This window comes from Ascochyta rabiei, chromosome 2 (assembly GCF_004011695.2).
Source record: "Ascochyta rabiei chromosome 2, complete sequence".
Classification (NCBI taxonomy): Eukaryota; Fungi; Ascomycota; class Dothideomycetes; order Pleosporales; family Didymellaceae; genus Ascochyta; species Ascochyta rabiei.
In genome coordinates this window covers 694,356-718,705 of record NC_082406.1, presented here as the reverse complement: position 1 = coordinate 718,705, position 24,350 = coordinate 694,356, and the positions used below count along the sequence as shown (strand labels likewise).

Genomic DNA, 24,350 nt, shown 5'->3' with positions numbered 1-24,350 from the left:
TTCCAATCTATTGATTTTGAGAAACAAAGTAGGTGCGATACCAGGACACAAAACAGCCACGACGGCGAGGCAATTGCGATTTGTTTGTTTGCCGCGGCTTGGTTGTGTGCACTCTGGCCGTACTCTCTCACATCCCTTGGTCACATCTAGTCAACACCCCTTTAGCAGAGCTTTGCTACGTTGAACTGTCGCCTTACCGCTCTACTTCACCGTCAATCAGTTTTACCTCGCCTCTTCGATGCTCGCACGCGCATCCAGCGACGCCAGCGCTCGCCTTCGCCGGTCAAAGTCCACCTCAACTGTCCACCGGCATGCGCCGCCTATCATTGAGCCCTTTGACCCGAATGTGGCGCAACAACATGCCCTCGCTGCTGCCACTGCGGCTTTTGCTCGATCCCAAGCCCAGGAGACGATTGAGCGTAAATCGACCCGTAGCGTCGAGCTTTCCAGAAGCAAGAGCACCGCAAGCCGCAAGTCATTCAAGTCACAAGGAAGTCACTTTCCTCCGCGAGAGTTGAGCATTCGGACTATACCGACTCGCAATGACACAAAAACGGTTAGCTCACACCCCCTCTTCCGGGGAGCTGGGTCGAATACCGAGAAGTCCTTCGCCTTCAACCCTACACCCAGCAGTGAGAGACCATCGTCATTGCCGCGCCCATTGTCAGCGCAGCCCTCGATCACTTCCGGTGAGCATGCCCACCCTGCCTCCCAACCAAAACCCAATCGGCAGAGCGCAGCTTCTTCTATCACATCGCAACAGATCAGAAAGGCGCGCTCTATGTACTATGCCAGCAGCGTTCAGACCGGGTCACCTATTGCTCGACCGCCTGCTCAGTTTCTGACTACGCCGCCATCAACTAGCGTCAACCCAGCACTGAGTACTACACCGGCAGTTTATGTGCCAACTCGAATTACAGCTCCATCTCCGCTTGCTGTACCTCGGTTTCCCGTAGCTGTCGCACTAGACGATACGATCGATAAAGCCCGGGACAAATATCTTCAGGACTTTCAGCAGAGATCCATCAAACACAAGCCATCCCTGTTTCTAGCGCCGTTCAAGAAGAGACAGGAGAAGTCGAAAGACAAGGTGAAGCGCATGTCAAGTACCACACCGATTCTCTCCACAACCTACCAAGCGACTGAAGATCCAGCCATCGACATCGCGGTGAGTGATTTTATGCCAAAACCAGATGCTAAGGATGGACGCTCTTTCTCTGGATCTCTGAAAAGGAAGATCAAACGGGTCTTCAGACGTAGTTCCAACAAATCAGCTAGCCTTCCAGTTCAGCAGATCGAAGCAAGCCGCGAATACTTTGGAGCTATGAATCCCGATGATATCCTATCTCAAATGAACGGTCTCACAGAGATACCAAGACCCGATGATACACTGCTTCAAAGTGTGCGGTCGCGCACCCCGTCTCTAGAGGGAAGTTGCCCGTACCTCATCAGATCGAAATCACGTAGTAGCAGTAACGACAGTGCCCATAGCAATCGCAGCCTTCACAGTGAAGCTAGTGTTTCACACGTATCCGCATCTCGTGTTACAAGCTGGGGTACATCAGCTTCGGGGGATACGCTGACGCAACGCGCTATCAAGCGTTTAACTGTCATTCATGAAGCCAAAGACAGTATCAGCAGCATCGCAGACCAGACAGCATCAGTTCCCATCAAGAGGAAGTCAATTCGCAATCTTTCGCTTTCGGCCTTCAAGGATCCTATGCATATGGAGAGCCTGGCCGAAGAAACGTCAACGCCATCAGTTGACCCTAAGCGCGTGTTCTCGGCCCTCATGCGCGAAATCAATGCTTCAAAATCCGCCGAGGCATCGTTGAACCAAGCGGATCGTACACCAGGTGCAGAGAGCGATGTGTTTGAGTCGAGCAAGACTAAGGAACTGCACTTCACGAGCCGCGAGCTGCATTCCAGTGCCAGCAAAGATCTCTGCCTTTCCACAAACGATGAGAAGAAGCTATCAGCAGGTCGTTCAACGAGTGTGGCGGCACACAGTATTCAAGGCAAGAAAAGCTCGATCAAATTGTTTGGGCGAGCCATCAGGTCAACTATACGCGCCGTCACGCCGGGTGAGCATCGATCATCGCCTTATCTGGATCAGTCGATTACACAAGCAGATGCAGATACCCCTTCTTCAGACACTTCATCAAGCTCACAAGAACATTGTGAGAGGCACAAGGCCATTTTCAAGGGTCTTCACGGTTCTAAAAAGAAGTGGGTGCATTTTCACATCAATCAATATGCACTGGGCGCACTACTAACACAAGATAGAACTGGCTCAGTTAGCCGGGATCACTCTATCGATACCTACGTGCCAACAACCGAACAAATCGAGATAAGGGTGACGAAGGCAAAAAGTCGATGGCAGACGCCTCTCGAAAAAAATGGAACGCCTCACTTTCCGCAGGAAACAGATCGGCTCTTCACTGTGACCAATTTTGCTCAACGCCGAGCATCGACCCAAATGTGCGAAGACTCTCGATCACCAAGCTCCTCGAAGTCGCCTACGGCGCAACCCTCAAATCCGATGCAAACACCCTTGTCTCCTAGTGTATACTCACGCAATACTGACGGTATGAGCATTTTGCCCAACGATAGTGTTATGTCCTTCAATAGCCCCTACGAGCCCGAGTACAGTCACAATGGGGGCTCGGCGGTTATTCTGACCAGCCAGTCAGTACGCAGCTATATCGTTGGCACCCCGTCTCCAAACCGACCAAGTTCGACTCGGTCCAGCCGTGATTGGAAGGCTTGGCTGTCTCATGAGGTCTCGGGAATTGAGACGGCCAGTCAGGAGAAACTCACGATTCATGAAAGATACGTATCACCTTCTGGGAGACACACAGGCAACTTGGCCGAAAACGTTCGTACGTCGCACACCGGCTCTGAAGACACAACAGTTATTGCGCGAGGCTCTTTCGACGCATCAACACCTCGAGGAGAAGGTGGAAAGCTTATTATTGGCTCACCTGAGGCTGTGCAGCAAATTGAAGAAGCTACCAGTCCTGAGGAGCTATTGAGCCCAACGTTGAGTACAATCCCCGTTGTGATGGATCGTAGGGATCGACATCTCGATGCGCAAAAAGACTTGACAACGGTTCCAACGCCTTCCCCAGCCAAGCTTGAACAGAAGCTTGAACTCTCAACAACGCCTACCTCAATCCTTTCTGTACATAGAGATAATAAGACGTCAACGCCAAATGGTCAGTCTTCTGCATCGCTGCCAGCGCTCGCCACTCACGGATCTGCACACATGAACGAACGATTTCCCTTTTTCAACACCGGAAGGCGTTCAAGCAGCAACAACTCGAGTTTATCGCAACATACCAAATCACCAACTAGCAGTATTGGATCGTCTTTCAAGTCACTCAAAATGACACCTGGACCCAAGGTCATCTATTCTGATCTCTCTGCTCCAGCCACCGGCTCGACTGCACACCACGTACCAAACACTGCCGTGAGAAGAACGGAAGGACTGCAGAGCAAGGAGAACGTTACGCCACCATCAATGGGCGGCTACAAACGACCGCACATATCCCCTATAGGATTAGTGCCTCGCCCGAAGTCACTGCAGCCGCTTTCATCGGGGCTTCTGAACGGAAGCTCCACCAAGATGGCGCAGTACAATACCGACGTAGCAGACCCGGGTCGTTCGAAGCTTAACTCGGGTCTCGCTGTAATTACGATTGGCCGCCCCCGCTTACGCGCAACTATACGTCCTCTGTCCCCTGAGAAACTCTCACGACGTCCCAGAAGTGCATTCGACCTACGCAACACGCCTCCTCCTCCTAGACCAGCATCTGAACTTCATCGCCCAGCGCTACGTCTCAAAGCCTCACCTCGCTTGATAGCTTCTGTTATCGAGCCGAAGTTTGATTTCGAGAATGGAGAACACCAGATTTTGAGCGAGACAGAGGAGCGAGAAGGCAGTACAACACCAGGTCAGCGAATGGCGGAGTGCTTTCTCAAAGAGCGAAAAAGCACCACAGTACTTGAACGAGGAGTGAGAAAGAGCACGACCAAGTTCTTGAGGGAGGATACGCCTGCTTTTCTCTAATTTCCAAGAATAGACTTGAGAGCAACATGTATAAAGGCGAGTTACATTGAGTGACCCAGAGATGGATCAGGGACGAGATTGAGCATACCACTGGACTCTTGCTTAGCTTGGTAGCTCACACATTGATTATAGCCCGGCAAGACCTACTTGGTATAGTCTTACTTCCACCATCATGTTCTTCTCCGAGTAATTCAGTCAATTAGATAAAGCATCAGCTGTTGTCAAGGCTAGCGCTAGACCCGGGACACATATCGGCGAAGCCACAGTTTAGGAGAACAATGACATTGATTTGTTGCTGTACAAATCGTTTGGATGAACTGTACGACCTTGCAGTTGAGAAGTCTCGTCGCTGATTCTCAATCTGCAGTTTATTGGAGTCCGCGTTTGACCTCAGAATGAGGATGGAATCTTCGTTCGCTAATTGGTTGAAAACAAGTTACATGTGTACATTCACGGAGCATGTGTAGGTTGCGAAGTATGCAAAATGTTTATTCGCGCACTTGTTTAAGAGCGTGGTTGGTGCGTACTAGCCGAGCTTCCTAATCGTACATTGGAGTGTGACCTGGTGAGAGCCGAGGTACGTATACGTGACTGTTGATCGCTCAATGACTCACACGGCCCTTGAATCTTTCGTCGTCATGGTTTCCGAGATCTTGCTTTGTATTCTAAGAAGCTATTGCGAAGTGTTGGTCTTGAACGGTTTGTCTAAGTCACAAAAGTCGAAAGCTCCACGCATACTGCTAGTGTATTATCGGTCGAAAGCTAGGATAGTCTGAAACTTGGATCATAAGACTGCATTGATATCAGATCGAAGGATCTTGTAGCTGTCAATGTGAAGAACGTCTAGGAGGTGAGGTGTGTCAACGAAAATCAAAAGACAAAAAATTGCATGTCATTGTCAATTAGCCCTTCAGCTATAGTTCATCTAGATGCTCCGTTTCATCTGGTGTCCTCCTCTGAACCCCTAGTGTCTTCCAATAGCCATTTAAGACCTTTCAAAGCGTCTTCGACAAACTTGCTACTCTCCTCCAATTCAGGATAGTTCGTCCAAAACATATGACCGTATCCACTGTACAACTCAAACCGCGTCAGAACCCCAGCCTCCCTCAATTTTCCGTCATACAACACCGCCTCATCTCTCAATGGATCTAATCCGCCAACTTGGAAGAAAGCTTTCGCTACGCCTTTGTGTCCATCTGGGTGGCTAAATGGATCCCAAAGCGGTGAGGTCAAATCGGGCTCGTAGATGGGCTCTACGCTGCCAGGTTGCAGACCGCCTTTCAGAACGGGGTCGTATATATTCATGAGGCGTGATTCGTAGAGGTGAGCAAGGCAGGGCGGGACATTGGTATCTGGCAGTAGTGCCGGAACACACAGATACTGGCCGGTGATGGGAGGATCTAATTTCTCGTCACGAGCAAGTAGGGCCAGGACAGCAGCGATGTTTCCACCCGCAGATGCACCGCCAACGATGATTCCGCGTCCGGGGTCTGCTCCCAGTGTCTTAGCGTTGGCGACGGCCCATTTCAGTGCGTCGTAGCAGTCGTTCACGCCGGTGGGGAACTTGTGTTCAGGCGCAAGTCTAGACAATTTAGCGGTGTGGGAAAGCAACAAGACATATGGAGAACTACCGGTATTCAACGTTCACGCAAACCGCTCCCAGATCTCTAGCAAACATTCTACAATTCAGATCCTCATCTGTCAGATCCCCCATCATCCAGCCTCCTTCATGATACATCATGATCAGGGGGCTACCATCCTTTGGCTCACCCTTGACGGGCTGATAAACCTTGACCCTAATGCTCGTGCTATCTCTTGTAGGTACATCGTGCAACGACTCAGTGACTAGATGTGGGATAGGGCCAGGAATCGGGTAAAACTGTCTGAGCTTCTGTAAGTGTTCAGCGCGAGAGGTTCGCCATCCTGAGATATCTGTCCCGCTGATATCGACGGGCCGCGAATCGAAAGCGGCTTTGTACGTCTGCGACACGGTGCCGGAGTCGAGCACTTCTTGCCGTGTGAGGTGGGCCATCATTAGCAGAATGTTGTCAAAAGCAGATACAACGAATCGGGTGTCGTGGGTCGCAAATGACAAGTATGAGGGGAGAGGAGTAAGTAAGCGATGTGTATTCAACCCGGGACTGATGGTGATGCCAATGCTGACAGCGAAGCTGAAGTGCTATTATGACGTCATATTGCAGATGTATGAGGAGCAGCTGACATCCTGAATCAGTAAACATATCGGCCGTGATAGACAGTTTGATACGACCTTCTTCAGTAGAAATTTTAATTCACTCAGTGTTGTGTTGGGCTGCTAAGTATAAACGTTGACAGCAAATTTGTTCATCATGTAAGCAAACTTGGACTGCCATCACAGGAGTATTTTGGGTAGGATGGCCCTGCGTCTCCATGGATAAGATGCATCGAAGCCCCGGCCTTGTGCCATGTCACTGTAGCCTGGTTCTGACATGATGGAAGGTTGGGCTTGGCTTGCCGGTGTCTGGACGAGTAGGCAAATAGCTTGTATTGTATTTCGGTTACGATGAGACTAGTTGCAGATCTGTGTGCTGTAGGGCGGGAGATACAAAGAGAGATAGTCAATGGTGTGTGTATGTAGTACGAGTCGTATGAAAGTATAGCTGACGCTGTTGAAGGTGAGGTAGAAGACCGGACGTGGAGAACTCCACCCACTGTCGAAATGGCCAATGCAACTCGACTACGAATGTTACTACGTGTTCAGAGCTTTCGTTGAGACATCTGGCGGACATCATAGCTGGAGCGGGAGGAATGATCAAGTAGCGCGGTATGTTGGGATTTGCAGTATAGAGGATAGAAGCCTTGATCTGTTTGACAAAGCTGTCCTCTCATATGTGGACGTAAAACGATTTTCATCGACAACGTTGAGGGCAGTGACGAAGATAAATGTGTCAATGGATCATTAAGACGACTGTACGGGATCGCATTTGTGTTTAGACTTGGTAGTGAACCGAAGTATTGCATGGTGGTGACGTGTTGTCTTCGACTTGAATGCAAGACTTCGAGATTGACTGACAGATAAGACCACTTTTCGGTAGACAATATCGTGCCACATCCTGAACCCTGTTGTATAACTTTCCAGCTCTGGCCTGCACCTGGCGACTGAGATGTGGCGGCATTTGGGGCTTGCCCAAACGAGGAAATATGGTTTTTGAGGCGGCGAGGATCCTGGCTATCGAGTATGTCCTTCAGTGACTACCTGGGAAGATACTTTCAACTGACAGTTTCGCGCCGCAGACATTTGGCAAGAGGCCGGTCCTGTTTGTACTGCCGACGCTTGTTCAACGACGATCATACGATACAGAGGATAATTGACAATTCTTATCTGTGTATGAGATCTGGTCGTTAGTTCATCGAGGAGAGCGTTTACGGTACGGCGAAGGCGAGCGTTTTGACGTTGGCTTCCTTCCATCTAGGCTGTCGGAGCTGTGGCGGCGCCGTCGATGGTCGCGGTCCGTGACATGCCCGTCATTGCTGTGGTCGCGTGGCTCTCGACTTCGATCACGGTGGCGGCGTCGATCTCTATCTTCTGAGTCGTCCCGATGCCTGGGTTTCCTCTGACGGCGACCATTGTCGGACTCCCTGTCGCGGCTTCTGCTACGGTCATCCTTGCGCCGAGGTCGCCGGCTGTGGTGGTCGTCATGATCAGCGTCCTTGAGTTTCCTCTTGTCGTGGTCTCGATGGCGGTCTCTTGAGCCATCTTTGCGATATCGTCTCTCATGTCTGCTCTTCCTTTCCTTCTCCTTCCTCATCTTGCGTTTCAACTTGGCAACTGCCTCGTCCACCTTCTCTTGCTGTTGCTTGATCATAGAGTCGCGCATAGGATCGTCGACGTCAAGCTTTTCCATGAGGCGCCCAAGCTCAATCTCCTCCGGCAGTAATGGCCTATCCTCCTCTGAATCACTGTCTCCCTCGCTCTTCATCCGCTTGCGTCTGCCTCCATCCGAGTCGTTCCCGGTGTCCATGTCTACATCGCCCATGGTGTTGTCCCTCATGTCCTCATCGTCTCTTGGCTTGTATCGTGCGTGATCGACCCTGATGACTCGGTCCATGATAGTTGCGCCGCCCAGGTTATCCACAGCCAAATCGCAGCTTCTCTGGTCCTCGTATTTTATCCATGCAAATCCACGTGACTTTCCCGTTTCCTTGTCGCGCGCCAGCTTCACCCATACAGGCTCGCCATATTGCGAGAAGATGGTGATGATGTCACCCTCCGAGAGCTCGAATGCTAGGCCGCCGATGTAGATGAATGCCGTGTCGCGGTAGTCGGTGTGCCAGGAGCCTTCTGGGTTGATGCCGGCTTCGAGCTCGCGCTTATTCAGTTGCTGGATTGCGCGCACCGAGTTCATGGTGAGAGGGTGGCAGACGACTGGGCTATGGGCGAGGAAGGTGCGGCATGGCGGGTGAACTTTTGATGGAGCTCGGTGCTTGGCAGATGCAAGTCGCGGGACCCCTGCAGAAAAGGTGCGGGCCAACAAAGAGCTACCCAACACGTCCACTCCACAACACCCCACATAGCACATCCACTGTGCGTCGCAACGCTCCTTCCTCTTCCAGTCGCTCTGTGTAGCCCTTCGTTCTGAAACTACACCTCGCCGCGAGCATTGAACGTTCTCTTGCACGTGAAATACACAGCGCAGCACTCCCGGCCTCCGCAATGGCCAGCGCGCGTCGAGTCTCGGGCTTCCCCACGCGCAATCCGGGCACCAACGACCGGCCAGGCAGCAGAGATGCAGACAAGGAAGAAATATGGAAGCCCATGTTGGACAGCATTTCGAGTGGCAAGAGATTACCTGAGAAGAGCTTGCTTGTACTAGGTGCGCTGGCCCCAAGGAGATGCAGGGGTGAAGGCTAACAAAGGGGATCAGGCGGAACACCAGAGACACAACGAGAGTTCCTCGAGTCTGTATCCACAGATGGCCCCAATGGCAGAAGACAGCAGGATCGAGGGAGGAAGCCACCTATTGCGAATCAGTTCGCGCTGGGGTACACATATCAAGATGTACTCGACACAGATCACGAAGGCAAGGGGGCAGCTCCTTTGAACCAACCTGGAAGGCACTAACGTCCTCAGATACGCTTGCACGCCTCTCGCTCTACTTGCTCGCCAGCCCCTCGCCGTCCTTCACACCCCTCATCAAACCCTACCTCAACCCACGTACCGTCCCCCACATGCTTGTTGTCATCCTGCTAGATTGGAATCAGCCTTGGCTCTGGATACGGCAGCTGCGAGACTGGATACGAGTGTTGCGCTCTCTCGTTGTCTCACTTGACGATGCCTCGAAAGAGGTGCTCCATGAGAACATTGCCATCCTGCAAGACAAAGGGCGCACTTTAGGTGGAGAGGGCAACACATCGATGGAGAACGTGAAGATACCACTCGGTCCTGGAGAGTGGGATGAGCCGCTGGGTCTACCTTTATGTGTTGTGTGCCAGAACGCCGACAAAATAGAATCTCTGGAGAAAGAGCGTGGCTGGAAAGAGGAGGAGTTTGACTTCATTTTGCAGTATCTGCGCACCATTCTGCTCAAACATGGAGGCAGCTTGATTTACACAATGCCTTCTGCACCTGGCTCGCTGCAGACACTAGTCCACTCAACACTAGGTATCAAGTCACTGCTCAAGCAGGAGCAGTTAAGGCATAACGTCACAGACCGAGATCGAGTCCTAGTACCGCCGAACTGGGACTCATGGGCGAAGATTCGAATCTTGCGAGGCAACTTCGAGGTGGAAGAAATCAGCGAGAAATGGAGCATCGATATCGACGTACCTGAGCGCATGACACAGGCAAACGAGCAATCACAAGCAGAAAGCGAAACCGCGGCGGATACGCCTAGCCCAACATCGTCGACCAGTGACCACACCCCGGACACCTCAGCAACAGCGATATACGAGAAAGAAATCCGGAATCCCCAATACGACTTCACCTTGTCTACGCTATCGAAACAGGGCAACGGCATCGAGGTCGAAAGCACGCATCCGCAGGCTTTCCTTGCTGGGCAGGTACAGATCCTCGACCAGCTGCGGCAAGAAGATGAGAAGGATGCAGCGCTTAAGGCAGCACGGAAAGAAGCAGACCCCTCGGCGAGGAACTGGGTTGTAGCTGGGACAAGTGGGGAAGACACGTCTGGCGTTGTCGAAGAGCACATTGGGCCTGTGCAATTCAACATGGGTGGCATTCACGTGAATGCCGACGAGATGGTGAAAAGGCTCCAGGTATGTGTCGGTCTTACCTTAGATTGATGGACAACGGACTAAAATCAAAGCAGGACCGCGAAGCAAATCGCACCGGCGAGCCCAAAGCATCATCCCCGGACGCACAAGACCCCAATGCCATGAGCAACGATAAGCTCATGTCGTTCTTCTCGGGCCTCATCAACAAAGGTGGTGCCAACAGCCCAGCACGTGGCTCGTAAACGCGGTCAATTATTGATCTAGCATTGTTGCTTTTGTTCTCAATTCTACGGTACGGATGTCTTGTCTACATGGTTATATACCCACAGCGTAGTCTGCCTTGCAATCCTATCCGTTACGTTCGTCCCTCATCAAGAATTATTAGGTTATACTCGTGATACTCCCCTTGATCTTGGTGCAGCAGTGACAATCAATCTTGAAAAGCAGAGATTGGCAAATCATCCATTCCGGACTTCAGGTGCCTCCATGTGCCGGCCATTCGGATGGGCTAGGGCTCTGCAACAAATTAAGCCTCTTCCTTGCAGTGTCTCGGACGTTTTCCACAATCTTGCTCGCACTTTCCACTTCGTTGACCAAACCAACTCCAGTCCCTGCCCAGATCGCAGCACGTCCTTCTAGGCCCGTCTTCCACCCCAGATCCTCCTCTTGTAGAGCTTCTTGATGCTTTTTCTGAATCTCCTCTAGACTGACGCCTTCGAGGTACTCCTTGTGGCTCTTGATCACCAAACTCCTCCCATCATACGCTTCGGGCCAAATGTTAGGACCCCTAAGCTGGTCGAACAGCTTGCTTCTTGTAGTGACTTGTCCACCATCTCGCGCTTCAAGGATGGAAGATTGCACTACCGGATGTACGAGTGCCTCTTTGCTTGTCAGAAACCGTGTGCCCATCACGACACCCGCAGCGCCCAAGCCCATTGCTGCAGCAACGCCACGACCATCCACGATACCCCCGCTTGCCAACAACGGAACGTGTTCGAGCTTCGCTTCCTCAAGAGCGTCTGCGGTCTCAGGCAGGAGTGAGATGATGCCCGCGCCTTTCTCGAACCCATGACCACCCGCATCTGCACCCTGCAGGCAAAGAGCGTCAGGTCGTGTCTGCTTCGCAACCTGCAGCGCAGAAGCGACACTTCCAACCTGGACCCAAATCTTGCTCAAGGGAGAAGCCTCCCTTACAGCCCTCGCCCATACCGCATAGTCGTCGAACTCTTTCGCTGCGAAGAGCCACACCACAGCCGGTTTGAACTCTCTCACCACCTCGAGCGCATCGTCAAGCTTGAGAACAAAAGGCAAAAAACCAACACCAACATTCAGCGTCTCGGACTTGGCTTGCGGTGCCTCGGGATGTGCCGCGAATGTGTCTCTAGCGATGTTCAACTCGGACCGAGTGACGCTCATATCTGTCTTGCTTCCCACGAGTCCAAACCCGCCGGCGAGCGTCACGGTAGCAGCGAGCAGACCACCAGAATTGTCAGCCATAGGCGCATTGATGATGAGCGGCCACATCGGCGTCCACGAGAACTGGTCCTTGATGGCAGCCATCCTGGCGCAAGTAGTAAAAGCGCGAGGCGAGATACGGGAATGTAGCGTAGCTACAGTTTTCTGCTTGAAAGCTGCTTGAAAGGGCGTGAACAGGCGCTGCATTGGCGCTCTAGTCGGTTCTTAAAGCACAGAGTGAGTCGTAAGCGGAGGTAAGCAGAGAATCCGAGATACATGTTTCACGGTGCATAATCGCGTCGTTCGCCAAGGCGCGAATTACCTAGCAGCTTGCCGTGAATCTTACCCTCGGCTTATGGAATATTAGTGAGCTTAGAAGAGCATCGTACCATTGAAGGTTGAGATTGCGACCTATCATCTTGGAGGTCATTCGCTGTGCAGGCTTCGGGAGCACGAGATATGAGTGGGTGCCGCGGCTGGACGATGCCAACATCAAGAAGAAAAACCTGAACACAAACTCACACATTCTCAGAGACATTCAGAGCAGCTTAGAGAGAGCGTACGTAACCGAGCAGGGAGTCAGACTGTTGCAAAAGCAAAAAAGGTATGATTCACGCGAGGTTCGAACTCGCGACCTTTCGCGGACACTTATTGTGAGGCGAACGTGATAACCAACTACACCAGCGAACCTAACCAATGATGGTTTGATGGAAGACTATCTTAAACTATCCAATATAACCTAGTTTTGACTACTGCCGCTTGGAAGCGTGCCGATGTCTATCATCACGTAAGCGAGCATGTCCGCAAGCGGAGACCATGCTCCCCAATTCTGCATCTCATCAGCCCTCAACCCGCGAAAGGACACACAAAACGCTCTTATGGCTACATTCTCGAGGACTGTGTATGTTGGCATTCTGTTAGTTGAATTGCTTTTGTATTAAACGAAGTCCTTCGGAATGCCTTAAGAGGCTGTAAGCTATGTAGACTGTATTTTAAGGCTACAAGGAAAGCTTGCAAAGAGAAATCAGTAGTTACGACCACTTCAGTTAATCGCGGAATTACCTGGGAGATTAAAGCCAACTCGTAAGCTTACGTATAAATTGAAATGGAGAACGAGAAAGGCTTTAGCCAACAAGAGTTGTAATTTCTTAAATGCTAGGGTGAACATAGTGTCATACATGAGACTTGATTCATCGGCGACGTTGCTAAATATGTTATCTGATCTTGGTGCACATAATGTTTCATAACTTCAAGGAGGACCTTCAGCCTAGTAGTAAGAGCGCCCTGCAGAAGGTGTTTGCACTGCGGTTGACCCATAAGTATAAGAGAACAATACGTCCTTACTGTCAAATTATAACACTCGCAGTTCAAAAAGCGGGTCTGGGAGACAGGTTTGGACACGTTAGCACTGCGACATTACAGTTGATTTAAAGCGGGCTAGTCAGTTGTACTTTAAGGCATATGTCTGGCAAGGTGCTACAGTCAGTTTTGTCTGGGTACAATTTGCTTTCGCTGAAGTGTTGAGGATATCTCGAGAATCCACAACTCTAGATGCATCATTAGTTAACCTAGCATAAGTAGGTAGCTTATAGCCTCAGTCTGCGTTCAAGACCCTGATAGAAACCCCACATCTTCTATCATGTATCGTTCACTGCATACTTCGGGTGTGCCATTGTAAATTGGTAATGCTTAACTACCTAGGTATCTATCCAAAAATAAGTACATCCATGTGCCGGCCGATCAGGTGGGTCAGAACTTCACAGCAAACCAACCCCGAATCAAGTCTCTCCATGCAGTACCATCTGCTTCATGGTATGAGCGTGGCCCATCGCTGATATTCGTCCTACATTAGAGGATGATCTCACGGATAGAGTTTTTTGGCTTAGCTATTAGGCTCATCAGTATCCCTCCAGGCTCACATTAGCAGGACTGAGATAATCTTATGGAGTACAGATTCCAGACTGTTTCATCAAGTCACGGCAAATGATTGATGCTTTGGTGTAATTGAATCCCGTGTTGAAGTTCACCAAGACAAACCGAGCTCTCAGTGACGGTGGCATGAAGACAAAAACACTGACTGTCTAATCAAAGGGACAGGCCGCCTCTTTCCACCATCGACAGACCGAATTAAACACCCATCCTACGGCCGGTGATGTCAAAACTCTCATATCCCATTGCGTTACATCTAATTTCATTACTGCGTTTACTATCGTCCATACCGGCTTCTTACGATTCGGAAAAATCACCTACAATCCCACTGAGGCAGCTAACTCACAGCAACAGTAGTTATCTTTGCTTTGATGGCATTAAATGACGACCAAATCGTGCTTACACTGCTCCGCGGTAAGATTGGGACCACAATTCCGAGGTAAGGGTACCTACGGTAGCAACTGACAACATGAAGACACGGCCGTATATGATGACAAAAGCAACTCATGTTCCGCTTGCCAGAATGCTCGTTGGACTGACACAACGCTTTCTCCTCAGCGATCGTCTCTATTGGTTCAAATTTTGTCCTGCAAAAACAGCGGCAACCCACCAAACATTAACAGCCCACGTCGTTCCGCTTTTTACTTTGCTTATTTTCATGAACCAACCATTCTATTCCTATATCAGGTGCACTGGTTTGGAATCTGGACTGGTATCTTGGTTGTAGCTGAGATGCGTAGCTGGCCGGCCCTCTGTCCCAAGAATCTTACCATCCATAGTTACTGCTCGGTCTCCATGTTTCTATTTGGTTAAATTGGCATTTTTTTGTTTGTTATTGTTGCCTTTCCTGGGAGCTAAACGAACTGTGCTCAGAGGTTTTTCTCGATGCACGATCTCAACAAAGAAGAACATATCTTAGCTGCTATTGAAAATGTGCAAAGTCAGCAGAAACCATGTAGCAACCCAACTGTAGCCGGAAAAAAGGCACAGAGTGAATTAGATAATTAGTGTGACAGTAGCGTCGCAGCTGTACCTTCCGCATTCAACCAAGGGGAAGTTAAGAAGGTGGTTATAATGAAGCCATTTGCGTTTGGCAATCTGCGGCTGACGGTCGTAGAAGAAAGGTTGTCTGACAGTTTTACACAATCGAATCACACAGCTGGAGGTTTCTTTGAATGTGTGAGGCCGTTGGCAGAGTACGTTTACAATCATACCTCCTTTACTTCAAAGTGCCGCACGCGCCGTACGCAACACTAAAACTTGCCCCGCTGTAGCTCCAGTCTCTGCCCCCGCTTCTCTATCACTTAAGCACTCAAACACTCTCACTTGAACTATCACAGACCAAAATCTGGCTCCCGCTCCGATTTCTTTGTCTATCACAACAGCAACATTCTAAGACTTTGCCAAACCTACCGCTGATAAGATTCTCGAGCCCTCAGAGATGGCTAACTATGGCGTTAGCTCTAGCGGCGACACCGAGGAGGAAAAAATACTAGCAGGCGGCATCCTTAACACCGTGATTACGGCCAATCCGCAAACGCGTCACACCCGTCCAAGCCGCCCGAAGCAATGCATCCTACTGCCATCACCAAATTCGACTTCAAAATGCATGCGAGACAGTCGTATAAGCGCGGCACAACAACAAAATAGCTAGAGATCTCTGTCATGGACATCAGCAAGTCGATGTACGGTCTCTTAGGCCACAAGAAGGAAAGTTTGCACTGTAATATGCCACAGTCTGTTGAGAACAACAAAAATGCTGAGCGTGCAAGATTCATTGAAGCTCGCGAAGATGCTGCAGCCATTATCTGTCGAGAAATCATGCGCTCCAACCACCGAGTACGTTGATAACCTCCCGCTACTACATCAAAACTACTTACAATCACAAGGTCGCAAAAGCTTTGCCTATCAAACTCAAACAGGCTTACACTCGGTTATGCCAAAAGCTCCGTGTACACTCAGAAACCCACCGGCAACTGGCCAGAGCACTTTCCCGTTTCCATTGAGTTCACAGATGGCCGCACAACTCTCCGTCCACTTGCGATACACCTGGTCACCTCTCGACCTGTTCTCTTTGAGGAGGCTGAGCTCGCCCCCCATTCTGCAAACAAGAACAAACCACTTCCTGGGAAGTGCGCACTTCAGTGGGATTGCTACACCTGACCAGAGCTGCAGGAGAAGTTTGAGAAAATGACACTCATGAACGTCGCTGATGCCACGTTCTTTGTTCCACCTCTTACCCGCCATAGCACCGCCAAAGTCGACCAAGAGACTCTCTAACCTCGCACGTAGTCATCTACATGGTTGCTCAACCCTAATTTTCAGAAAGGAGAGGCGATTCTTCCACCTTACTATGGACTTTCGGTTGAGCCGTGGAGCGATGCTGGCAGAGTTTGGCACGGCTGTGAGCGAGTGTCTAAACCTAAGTCTATCAGCGATTTACTCTTGCTTGACGGTTAGTACAGTCACCTGGGGCCCTTGGAAGCAACCCACGGAGCATTTCGACCTTGTCACTTTAGCCGACTTCCCTTGCAACGCTGTCAAAACATCTGTAAAGCCAAACATAGAAGAATACGTCAATGGTGTCATCTCTTGTGGGCTTAATAAGACTATACCGATGAAGTATAGAATGACAATTGCCTGTGCAAGAAGCACCGCTTGCACCTGTTGGAGCAAATGGCGGCTGGAAAGCCCCTCTCAGCGAAAGTTCAGGAGCCAAAGGATATCAACTGGAGCTTGAACCTGGGCAAAAACAACGCTGACATAATCCGTTTACGTCTACGAGCTATTCTGGTGCATTCGAGGCGAAGAATGTCTGGTTGGTTGACTTCGAAGGCTTCTGCGTCGCGAACAAGGGTTTTGCTCTAATTCCATCGCGTATCGACATTGTCAATCTCAGCACTGGAAAATCCGATACTGGCATCATAAAGTACAACTTCGGTCATATCGGTTCCATAGCCGATGCCATCATTGCTAGCGGAGCTTTGCCATTACGCGCAGATTGCAGGCGTGTTGGAGGTGTGCTCAGGAGACACTACGAGGGCACAAAGACTTCTGGCTACACTATGAGTATGTGGAAGTTCAGGCTTCTGGACTTAGGATTTGATCCCAAGAATGATCTCGCAGTGAGTTGGGGTTTCACAAACTTCGACCGTTTGTCAATGGGCGGTATTATGGCAGAAAATTCGGATTTCGCAGTCAGAAATGACCATATTGAGCTCAAGACTAAACATATGGACTTGGTACAGATTTTTAAGACATATTCGTCCATTGAAACTACCGCTCTATCGTTCTTGTACCGAACATACATCAAAGATGATCATGAGCATCGCTGGCACGATCCCATCTACGGTGCAATGGCCACGAAGGAACTGTGGCCGGTTTTAAGGCGTTTCACGGAGCCATTGTTCAAGGAAATGAAGAAGCGCTCAATGCAAAGCCTGGTGTCCTATCAAGTGGTTGAGGTGGACGTTGAAATGATTACGTTACATTAGAGATCAAGTCGGTAGAAGAATTTATTATGGATCACATTGATTCATTGGCTGGTCTAGTAATACAATTTGGATATCGGTAGTTGAGAGGTCGACTTAGTGAGGTGGGTGGGTGATGGAATATGAAGCGGTCGTAGCTCGGGCGTGCGCGTACGGTAGGGGGAACTTAATGGTGAACGAGACTGTATGGCAGGAAGTGATGGCTCAATGACTAATGGGCGAAGGCATCGAACGATAGGTATCAAGCGAAGTACTTACGGAGAACCAACCATGGCCAAATCTCCAAATCTCCAAAGGCTCAGACTCGCAATCGTGATCGAGGAGCAGAAGCTCATGGGCCTAACGTTAACACGGCTGACACCTCAATGCGTCACACTATCACCTAGAAAGGGCACATGGAAATCTACCCTTGCTAAGATGGCCACAATTTTGCCGTCTGTTTGCTTCAAACTTCACTTTCTATATAAGTGTACTCAGTCCGAAGGAGATAACAAGTCAGCTGTTCGGGTGCTCCACACGCTACCCATGTTCTTCCGCCACTTGATTTTGGCTATTCTGCACCCTCGAAGCGGACGTACAAAGAAAATATCAGAGCCTTGGCAGACTGCTCTCTCAATCACGTTGACAAGAAGGCTTCCTTGCTCCATTCAAGCAGGTATAGAAGCTTTCATTTTCATCTGATGATATCAAATCAAGCTTCGGAGCAGCTGGCTTGGTTCCAGATAATTTAGAGGCAGTGATATCTAAGGTTGAAGTAAGGCCCTGTGCACCAACACTACTGGAACTAGAACCTACTGTCCGAGCGCACAGACAGTACCCCTTGGCAACCTGGAACACCAAGCGACGCCTAGGAAATAGAAGCTTAGACAACGTTGACCTTAGAGAGAATTAGAGACCGTAAGAGTTTGTCACGTGATCCAGGAGGGTGGGAGTCTACCTCAAGCAGAGGCAGAGGTTTTGATTGCTTAAATATAGGCAAACGCGGTGGTTGAGGAGGAGAGGCGTGAGGAGAGGATGCAGGCAGGTGCAGACAGCATGGGGATCCAATACTGTAAGAATCGTATTAAGGCGGGACACAACATGTATACAAATAATAAGATTACAACAGAGGCAGGCAATCAGTTTGAGCTGTTGTGCACTGTCATATTGTCGCAGAAATGCTAGAGGTGAAGGAAGCTGATCACGGGATCAGACCGCGAAGGACTGACCCTCGAATTGCTCGGACAGATTACCAATTCAATCCACCACCGGCCTTGAGATTAGCTTAGGATCAGACAACCATTTAAACATGGTAGTTGACCACATTAATGAAACAAGGAACTTGGTCACCTCTTTCACACACCGATCTAAATTTCTAGTTATCTTAGCTTCTACATATCTGCTGTCCTGAGTTAGCCATGTGTTAAGGTAAAATAGCTGCATTTAGTGATCGACTCGCTCGCGCCTCATGTTAAGCAATCAACCCAAACCACGCCAAACCAAATCAATCACCCAGCCCTTGCTACTTCTGTATTGTTTTCAACACTTTTCGTATTAGATTAGTAGAGAAATAGCCAAGTTCAAATGTGTACTCACGCAAGAGGCAAACTGAACAATATAGTTAGCCTCCAATTAAGAATAAGCATTAGACAGGGGTTACAATACTTACTCCGTAGAGAAGAGTACCAGCATTATTCTTCACAGTGCATTTATTGCCTTCTTGTCGGCACGAGCGGTATGTGGGAAAACCTTGTTTGCGGGTTGGATCTTCCTGGGTGAGTCCAATTCCATCGCACTAGGACACGTGAGCAATTCTGCAGTTTAGTACACATGTCTTGAAAGGGATAACATACACAATACACAAATTGTCCCTGCGATTACTGTTACACTTCTTAGTTCTTTTGTTCATTGGGCAAGATTACTTACCGATGAACATTTAAGTGAAGGGTCATGGGTACCAGCGTTGCAGAAATACTGCCCGTTGACGACAGCAGATACTGAAAGCAATAACAGAGTAGCAGAGAAGTACCGCATACTTATGATAACTCGATGATAACTTGATGTAAAATGATAGAAGTTCGCATTCGATAAAGTCGATCGTATCAGCGGATGCACCTGCGAGGTACTTATACCATCTTGGCTACAATGTGTAGCCACTCGGGTTGTTGCGCAACACATGCTTAAAGTGGAGTCCCGGAAATACGGAAATGAAGCTACTATGCACTATGATATCTAGCGAAACTAGAGTTCTATGGCCACCAGTATACGGCAGGGGTATCGCCCCTGGAATTTAAAGTGGGGAAAGCTCTGTACAGTTATTTATTATATGCAGATGATAACGTACCCCACGGACGAGTGGAACACCGAGCGAGTGGAACACTCCAAAATCTCACCGAAAATCAACCATCTTATACGAGGGGGGTGCCTAAACAGAGTAGAAATACGATTTGCTGTAGCCGGGGTCTTCTTCTTGTAAAAGATCACTAGATGCTCAGTGCAAGCGGCTCGTAATTCTACTCTATTCAGGCACCCCCCTTGTATTAAAAAACACATACTTACTATAGTAGGTTTTAGCTTTGTAGCTACACTAACAGAGATAGCCTGCATGTAAAACAGTAACGTAATCGGCCATTAAGTCGGCCAGGCAATTAAGCCGGCCACCTTATGCAGCCACCCACCTTAACACGCAGATAACTTAACACCACAATGTCGTGCTGTAGCTTACAGTACGTTAAATTAATCCACTCTGTCTACAGTATCTTGCTTACATGTGCGCTTATTATGCCTAGCCTAACTACACATCCCACAGCGTTAAGAACCCTCTCTACTACCACCTGTTCGCACCCTCTCCTTACGCCTCTCTGCCTCTGCCTGCACCACCACCTCTTATGCAGCTATTATTTCCTCTGCCTCTTGCTGTAATAGGGTTCCTCTATACTAGATCTGCTTCCTTTTATATACTTTACGCTTAAAAGCAGCTTTATTTACTGCTTAAAGCTTAACTATCTTAGCTGCTATAAGTACCTAGGAATGCACTATTATATTAGCTCCCTTTTTAAACTACTGCACTATCTTAATAATTAAAGCTAGAGATAAACTGTAGTGCTGCCTAATCTAGTTAGATATCAGCGTTAATTAAGCTAATATTTCAGCAGCGTTGCTTAGTGTTCTAGGTTGCTAGGTAGTAGGCCCTAGTAAAGGTGGTGTTAGCGTACAAGGCTTCACTTTAAGCTTTAATAGCACTACCTCTAGGTTGTCTAGAACCAAGCCTGTTGCTTAGAAGCTTAATTAGATATTATTAGATAAAAACGCCTTATTAAACACCTAATTAAAGGTAGCTAAGAATGCTTTCTTGTTAATATAAGTAACGTAGCTGTTTACTAAGATATTAATTTCTGTCTTATATGCTTATTTTAATAGGGCAAAATAGCCTATATTAAGTAGCTATAGGATATAGGAGGTGTAAGGAGGTATATAGAAAGTAATAATTTTGTTCTTCTTATACAGATCCTAGAAGGTAAGTAACTTGTAGCTCTTATAGCTATTAATAATCAGCAGCTAGTGGCTACCTACTGCCTAGGCTGTTATATGCTAGATAAAGTGCTTTAGCCACTCTAGGCCTAGTTTATTTATTATCTAGCTATTCTTACTAACACTAATACGCTAATCCTTTAGGTTGTAATACTAGGCCTAGTTATAGTTCTTTACTGTCACGGGTGTTCTCCCTACAACAGGGGATACCTCGGACAGACCCCGGGCCAAGCCCGGAGACCCACCGACCAGTATATAATATCCACACACCTAAAGACTCATCTATCAAGGATTCGTCTTATCTCTTAATATTACCTATTATTTTATCCTATATCGCTCTGCTCTATTGCCTGCCTACAGTGCCCTTACAATTCGAATCCTTCATACTTCCTCTCAGAACAGGCAGCCAATTGGCAGCAGAGAGACGGGAAAAAACTCAGCCATCAGCAATGGCTGGAGGACGACGCAACCTCCGCTTAACCACTAGCGACGTGGAGGAGTTGCCCCCTCGCGACGACCTCGGTCAGGAGCCGGATGCGCAACGCCGCGACAACGCGCCCAGGGTATCGCCGGCACCCATGGAGCCACCGCTCAACCCTCACATCAGGGGCGGGTCAGCCACCACGGCGGCAGGCATCGCGACGCCAGACGTCCCAACGCCACGCGTCACACAAATGGAGTCGCTACAGGCTTCTATCCCGTTGTTGCTGGAGGCACTTAACGAGGCAGAATTGTCCGGCGCCCCCGAACGAGAAATCGAAATCCGGCAGCGGCAATTCAACCGGGCAGTGGAGACCCTGCAGCGGACGCACGTCGGACCCACGCCGGGTAGCCACCGCCCAGCGTTCGACGAGGCAGGCAAGATAATGCGAGTCCTCAACAACGTCCAACCTAAGCCAAAACTTGGGACAGATAACAAGCCTCCATCGACCCAGCAGGTGGACCAGTGGATTAAGGACATAGACACGGCATTCCAGTACGCTTAAGTAGTCGAAGACTCCGTGACCCGCACCTATTGGATCATGGGCACTATCCACTATAGTGTCCATTAAGAATTGATCCAACAACGTATCAACGAGGGATCAATCCGAACCTGGGCTGACCTCCGCGCAGAGGAGGAGCAGCTTGTACAAGACCTAGTCTTTACTTAGTATGAGAACTACAATAAGTACTTCAACTATGAGTGGAAGGCCGACGATTCCGTTAACACCTTCCTAATGAAGTTGAACAAGCGGGAGTCTCTACTGCCCCGCAACTTCGCTAAGTTTGACGACGGCACGGATAACTATGAGTTCAAGATAGCGTTTGTATGGAGCCTTACTTCCCACAAACTCCGACGTAAGATCCAGCGCAATGGCAGCCTGGAACACATTACTGAGTGGATAGAGTTTGAACGGGCCCTCCGTAACGCAGAGACCGCAACAGTCCCCTTAAACTCAAGCCTCCAGGCTGAAGGCAGCGGTCGAAACAAAAGACCTTACTCTTCTCCTAATAGGGGAGGATTTAAAAGGCACCACAGCCGGGCCTTGACCCCCTCCGGGAGCGACGCCGGAAAGCAGCCGGGAGACTCCCGGCCAGCAACCAATAACGCTAATTCGTCAGGCGGCAAGGGGTCCCATAGGGGCGATTACCACCAACAATCCAATAGGGGTGGTTATCATCAGCAACGGGGCCATTGGAGAGGCCGCGGAGGTGGCAACTAACAGTCCAGTGGAAGCAACCAGGGAAATGGGAAGCCCTAGTCGCCAACCTTTCCCACCTACGACTGGGGCCGGAAACCAAAGGGAAGCAGACCCGCATAGCGGTCACTGTCCAGCTGATTGACTCCAAGGGCAACCCTAAAACTCTCCGGGCCCTGTACGACTCAGGCTCGGAACTGAACCTTATCGCCGCACAGGTAGCTATAGACCTAGGACTCAACCCGGCGGGGACTGACCAGCGACCGAACGCGGTGGTCCTAGACGATACAAAGCTGTCGTTGATTGAGCAGTACCAGTTGACGATGGTCTGCCACAACAGCAAGGGAACACCCAAAACGGTTGGGCCAACCAAATTCTGGTCTACACCATTCGTTGGGTACGACCTAGTATTGGGGTATCTATGGCTGGCCGAGGCAGACCTATGTATCCGTTTCTCCACAGGAACCTACGAGTGGTTCACTGACGACGTCGAGAGAGTCCAGCTGGTGACCGCCGAACAATTGTTCAGTGATCTGGAGCCAGGCGAGCAGCCATACCTGCTATAGCCCGAGAGTCTGGGCATGGGTGGTCCAGCGGACGTCCATCGGACGGACGCCGGACAGACGCCGGACGCGCCCCTCGCCGAATGGTCAAGGATCATGGCAGTAGGAATCGACGGCGGCCCCATCCCAGAAGATGACGCCCCAGATATGGAGGAGCTCAAGTATGTGCCAGAGCACCTCCATCACAAGTAGTTTGCCTTCAGCAAACGGCAGACAAGTGTGTTAGCACCACACCAGGAGTATGATCACTCCATAGATATCAAGGCTGGTGCCAAGGTTCCCAACCTCCCGATCTATAACCTGTCCCGCCGAGAGCTGGATATACTCCAGGAATACCTCGAGGCGGCACAGGAGAAGGGCTGGATCCGCCCAAGCAAGTCGCCGGCAGGAGCCCCCATCCTGTTCGTCCCCAAACCTGATGGTACTATGAGACTGTGCGTCGATTACTGGGGATTGAACAAGATAACCATCAAGAACCGGTATCCTATCCCACTGGTGAGCGAAATAATGGATCGACTGTCGAAAGCGAAGGTCTTCACTAAGCTGGATCTACGTGACGCCTATCACAGGCTCCAGATCAAGGAGGGCGATGAGTGGAAGACCGCGTTCAAGACGCGATACGGTCATTTCGAATACCTGGTCATGCCGTTCGGGCTGGCCAACGCACCAGCCACGTTCCAATCCTATATCCACCGAGCCCTAGGAGGCTTACTAGATAGGATCTGCGTGGTGTACCTGGACGACATCCTTATCTATTCCCAGAACGAGGAGGACCACGACAAGCACGTTGAGGAGGTCCTAGATTGTCTGGTTGAGTGGGGGATGTTCGCGAAGGCAAGCAAATGCGTCTTCTCTAGTAAATCAGTGGAGTTTCTGGGATTCGTTATCACCCCAGACGGTGTGGTAATGGACCCTAAGAGGGTCCGTACCATCACCGAATGGCCTGAACCATCCAGTTATAAGGATATTCAAGTGTTCTTAGGCTTCACTAACTTTTATTAGCGATTTATATTTAACTATTTAGAAATTGTCCAGCCGCTCATCGACCATATGACGGCCGCCCAGCGCCCGGAGGAGGACCGGGGGGTCCCCGGTCAAGAAGAGGGGGGGGCGAAACTGAAGAAGAGTTAGAAGGGACCAACAAAATGGTATAAACTATGGCACTGGCCAGAGGAAGCTCGCACGGCGTTCCTCACGATCAGGGAGAAGTTTACAGGGGCCCTAGTGCTTCAGCACTTTGACCCGAACAAGCCTATTATTGTCCTTACCGACGCGTCAGATTTCGCTATAGCAGCCATCCTGTTGCAACCCCAAACGTCTGACCTGGCCACAGAGCTTCACTGGAAGCCTGTGGCGTATTGGAGCCGGAAGTTCACAGGCCCATCCATCAGATGGCACACCCACAATAAAGAACTGTCCGCGATCGTCGAAGCCTTTAGGC

At 49.8% G+C, this 24,350-nt stretch overlaps 10 protein-coding genes and 1 non-coding gene across 13 annotated transcripts, besides 20 other annotated features; 6 read left to right on the top strand and 5 right to left on the bottom strand.

The window, feature by feature from the left end:
• Nucleotides 1–238: 238 nt before the first annotated feature.
• On the top strand, nucleotides 239–4,072 carry EKO05_0001167 (uncharacterized protein; the record flags this gene model as incomplete). Its single annotated transcript, XM_059635605.1, has 2 exons — nucleotides 239–2,229; nucleotides 2,287–4,072. The coding sequence occupies 2 exons, from the start codon at nucleotides 239–241 to the stop codon at nucleotides 4,070–4,072; spliced, it is 3,777 nt and encodes a 1,258-aa protein (XP_059491588.1).
• A 939-nt stretch (nucleotides 4,073–5,011) lies between these two features.
• Nucleotides 5,012–6,107, bottom strand: EKO05_0001166 (uncharacterized protein; the record flags this gene model as incomplete). The annotated part of the gene is made up of 2 exons (XM_038937450.1): nucleotides 5,012–5,654; nucleotides 5,704–6,107. The coding sequence occupies 2 exons, from the start codon at nucleotides 6,105–6,107 to the stop codon at nucleotides 5,012–5,014; spliced, it is 1,047 nt and encodes a 348-aa protein (XP_038801922.1).
• Nucleotides 6,108–7,458: 1,351 nt separating this feature from the next.
• EKO05_0001165 (RNA-binding protein Cwf29) lies at nucleotides 7,459–8,457 on the bottom strand (the record flags this gene model as incomplete). Its single annotated transcript, XM_038944906.1, has 1 exon — nucleotides 7,459–8,457. One exon carries the CDS (start codon nucleotides 8,455–8,457, stop codon nucleotides 7,459–7,461), a length of 999 nt encoding a protein of 332 aa, XP_038801921.1.
• Nucleotides 8,458–8,765: 308 nt separating this feature from the next.
• On the top strand, nucleotides 8,766–10,524 carry EKO05_0001164 (uncharacterized protein; the record flags this gene model as incomplete). The annotated part of the gene is made up of 4 exons (XM_059635604.1): nucleotides 8,766–8,925; nucleotides 8,977–9,132; nucleotides 9,183–10,324; nucleotides 10,378–10,524. The coding sequence occupies 4 exons, from the start codon at nucleotides 8,766–8,768 to the stop codon at nucleotides 10,522–10,524; spliced, it is 1,605 nt and encodes a 534-aa protein (XP_059491587.1).
• Nucleotides 10,525–10,756: 232 nt separating this feature from the next.
• On the bottom strand, nucleotides 10,757–11,842 carry EKO05_0001163 (Nitronate monooxygenase; the record flags this gene model as incomplete). The annotated part of the gene is made up of 1 exon (XM_038944905.2): nucleotides 10,757–11,842. One exon carries the CDS (start codon nucleotides 11,840–11,842, stop codon nucleotides 10,757–10,759), a length of 1,086 nt encoding a protein of 361 aa, XP_038801919.2.
• Nucleotides 11,843–12,344: 502 nt separating this feature from the next.
• On the bottom strand, nucleotides 12,345–12,427 carry EKO05_2t4. Its single transcript has one exon. It is a non-coding gene; the product is annotated as a tRNA-Val (tRNA).
• A 2,904-nt stretch (nucleotides 12,428–15,331) lies between these two features.
• EKO05_0001162 (uncharacterized protein) lies at nucleotides 15,332–15,829 on the top strand (the record flags this gene model as incomplete). The annotated part of the gene is made up of 3 exons (XM_038937093.2): nucleotides 15,332–15,389; nucleotides 15,439–15,505; nucleotides 15,556–15,829. 3 exons carry the CDS (start codon nucleotides 15,332–15,334, stop codon nucleotides 15,827–15,829), a joined length of 399 nt encoding a protein of 132 aa, XP_038801918.2.
• A 1,838-nt stretch (nucleotides 15,830–17,667) lies between these two features.
• Nucleotides 17,668–18,068: a mobile genetic element.
• Nucleotides 18,069–18,071: 3 nt separating this feature from the next.
• Nucleotides 18,072–18,266: a mobile genetic element.
• Nucleotides 18,267–18,613: 347 nt separating this feature from the next.
• Nucleotides 18,614–18,644: a tandem repeat.
• Nucleotides 18,645–18,675: 31 nt separating this feature from the next.
• Nucleotides 18,676–19,170, bottom strand: EKO05_0001161 (uncharacterized protein; the record flags this gene model as incomplete). Of its 2 annotated transcripts, XM_059635602.1 has the most annotated exons (5): nucleotides 18,676–18,681; nucleotides 18,733–18,744; nucleotides 18,806–18,931; nucleotides 18,990–19,007; nucleotides 19,063–19,170. In XM_059635602.1, the coding sequence occupies 5 exons, from the start codon at nucleotides 19,168–19,170 to the stop codon at nucleotides 18,676–18,678; spliced, it is 270 nt and encodes an 89-aa protein (XP_059491585.1). The 2 variants fall into 2 exon arrangements, with proteins under 2 accessions (XP_059491585.1, XP_059491586.1); XM_059635603.1 differs by having other exon boundaries at nucleotides 18,676–18,744.
• A 299-nt stretch (nucleotides 19,171–19,469) lies between these two features.
• Nucleotides 19,470–19,550: a mobile genetic element.
• Nucleotides 19,551–19,752: 202 nt separating this feature from the next.
• Nucleotides 19,753–20,844: a mobile genetic element.
• Nucleotides 20,839–20,842: a direct repeat.
• Nucleotides 20,843–21,040: a long terminal repeat.
• Nucleotides 20,843–24,350: part of a mobile genetic element that runs on past the window's edge.
• Nucleotides 20,845–24,350: part of a mobile genetic element that runs on past the window's edge.
• Nucleotides 21,117–21,653, top strand: EKO05_0001160 (uncharacterized protein; the record flags this gene model as incomplete). The annotated part of the gene is made up of 1 exon (XM_038944904.1): nucleotides 21,117–21,653. The coding sequence occupies one exon, from the start codon at nucleotides 21,117–21,119 to the stop codon at nucleotides 21,651–21,653; it is 537 nt and encodes a 178-aa protein (XP_038801917.1).
• Nucleotides 22,928–23,101, top strand: EKO05_0001159 (uncharacterized protein; the record flags this gene model as incomplete). The annotated part of the gene is made up of 1 exon (XM_059635601.1): nucleotides 22,928–23,101. One exon carries the CDS (start codon nucleotides 22,928–22,930, stop codon nucleotides 23,099–23,101), a length of 174 nt encoding a protein of 57 aa, XP_059491584.1.
• Nucleotides 23,132–23,907: a mobile genetic element.
• Nucleotides 23,156–23,907: a mobile genetic element.
• Nucleotides 23,210–23,907: a mobile genetic element.
• Nucleotides 23,261–23,907: a mobile genetic element.
• Nucleotides 23,267–23,904: a mobile genetic element.
• Nucleotides 23,267–23,907: a mobile genetic element.
• Nucleotides 23,273–23,790: a mobile genetic element.
• Nucleotides 23,282–23,907: a mobile genetic element.
• Nucleotides 23,303–23,907: a mobile genetic element.
• Nucleotides 23,336–24,040, top strand: EKO05_0001158 (uncharacterized protein; the record flags this gene model as incomplete). 2 transcript variants are annotated; one of them, XM_059635600.1, is made up of 2 exons in its annotated part: nucleotides 23,336–23,743; nucleotides 23,912–24,040. In XM_059635600.1, 2 exons carry the CDS (start codon nucleotides 23,336–23,338, stop codon nucleotides 24,038–24,040), a joined length of 537 nt encoding a protein of 178 aa, XP_059491583.1. The 2 variants fall into 2 exon arrangements, with proteins under 2 accessions (XP_059491583.1, XP_059491582.1); XM_059635599.1 differs by having other exon boundaries at nucleotides 23,336–24,040.
• Nucleotides 24,068–24,342: a mobile genetic element.
• Nucleotides 24,068–24,348: a mobile genetic element.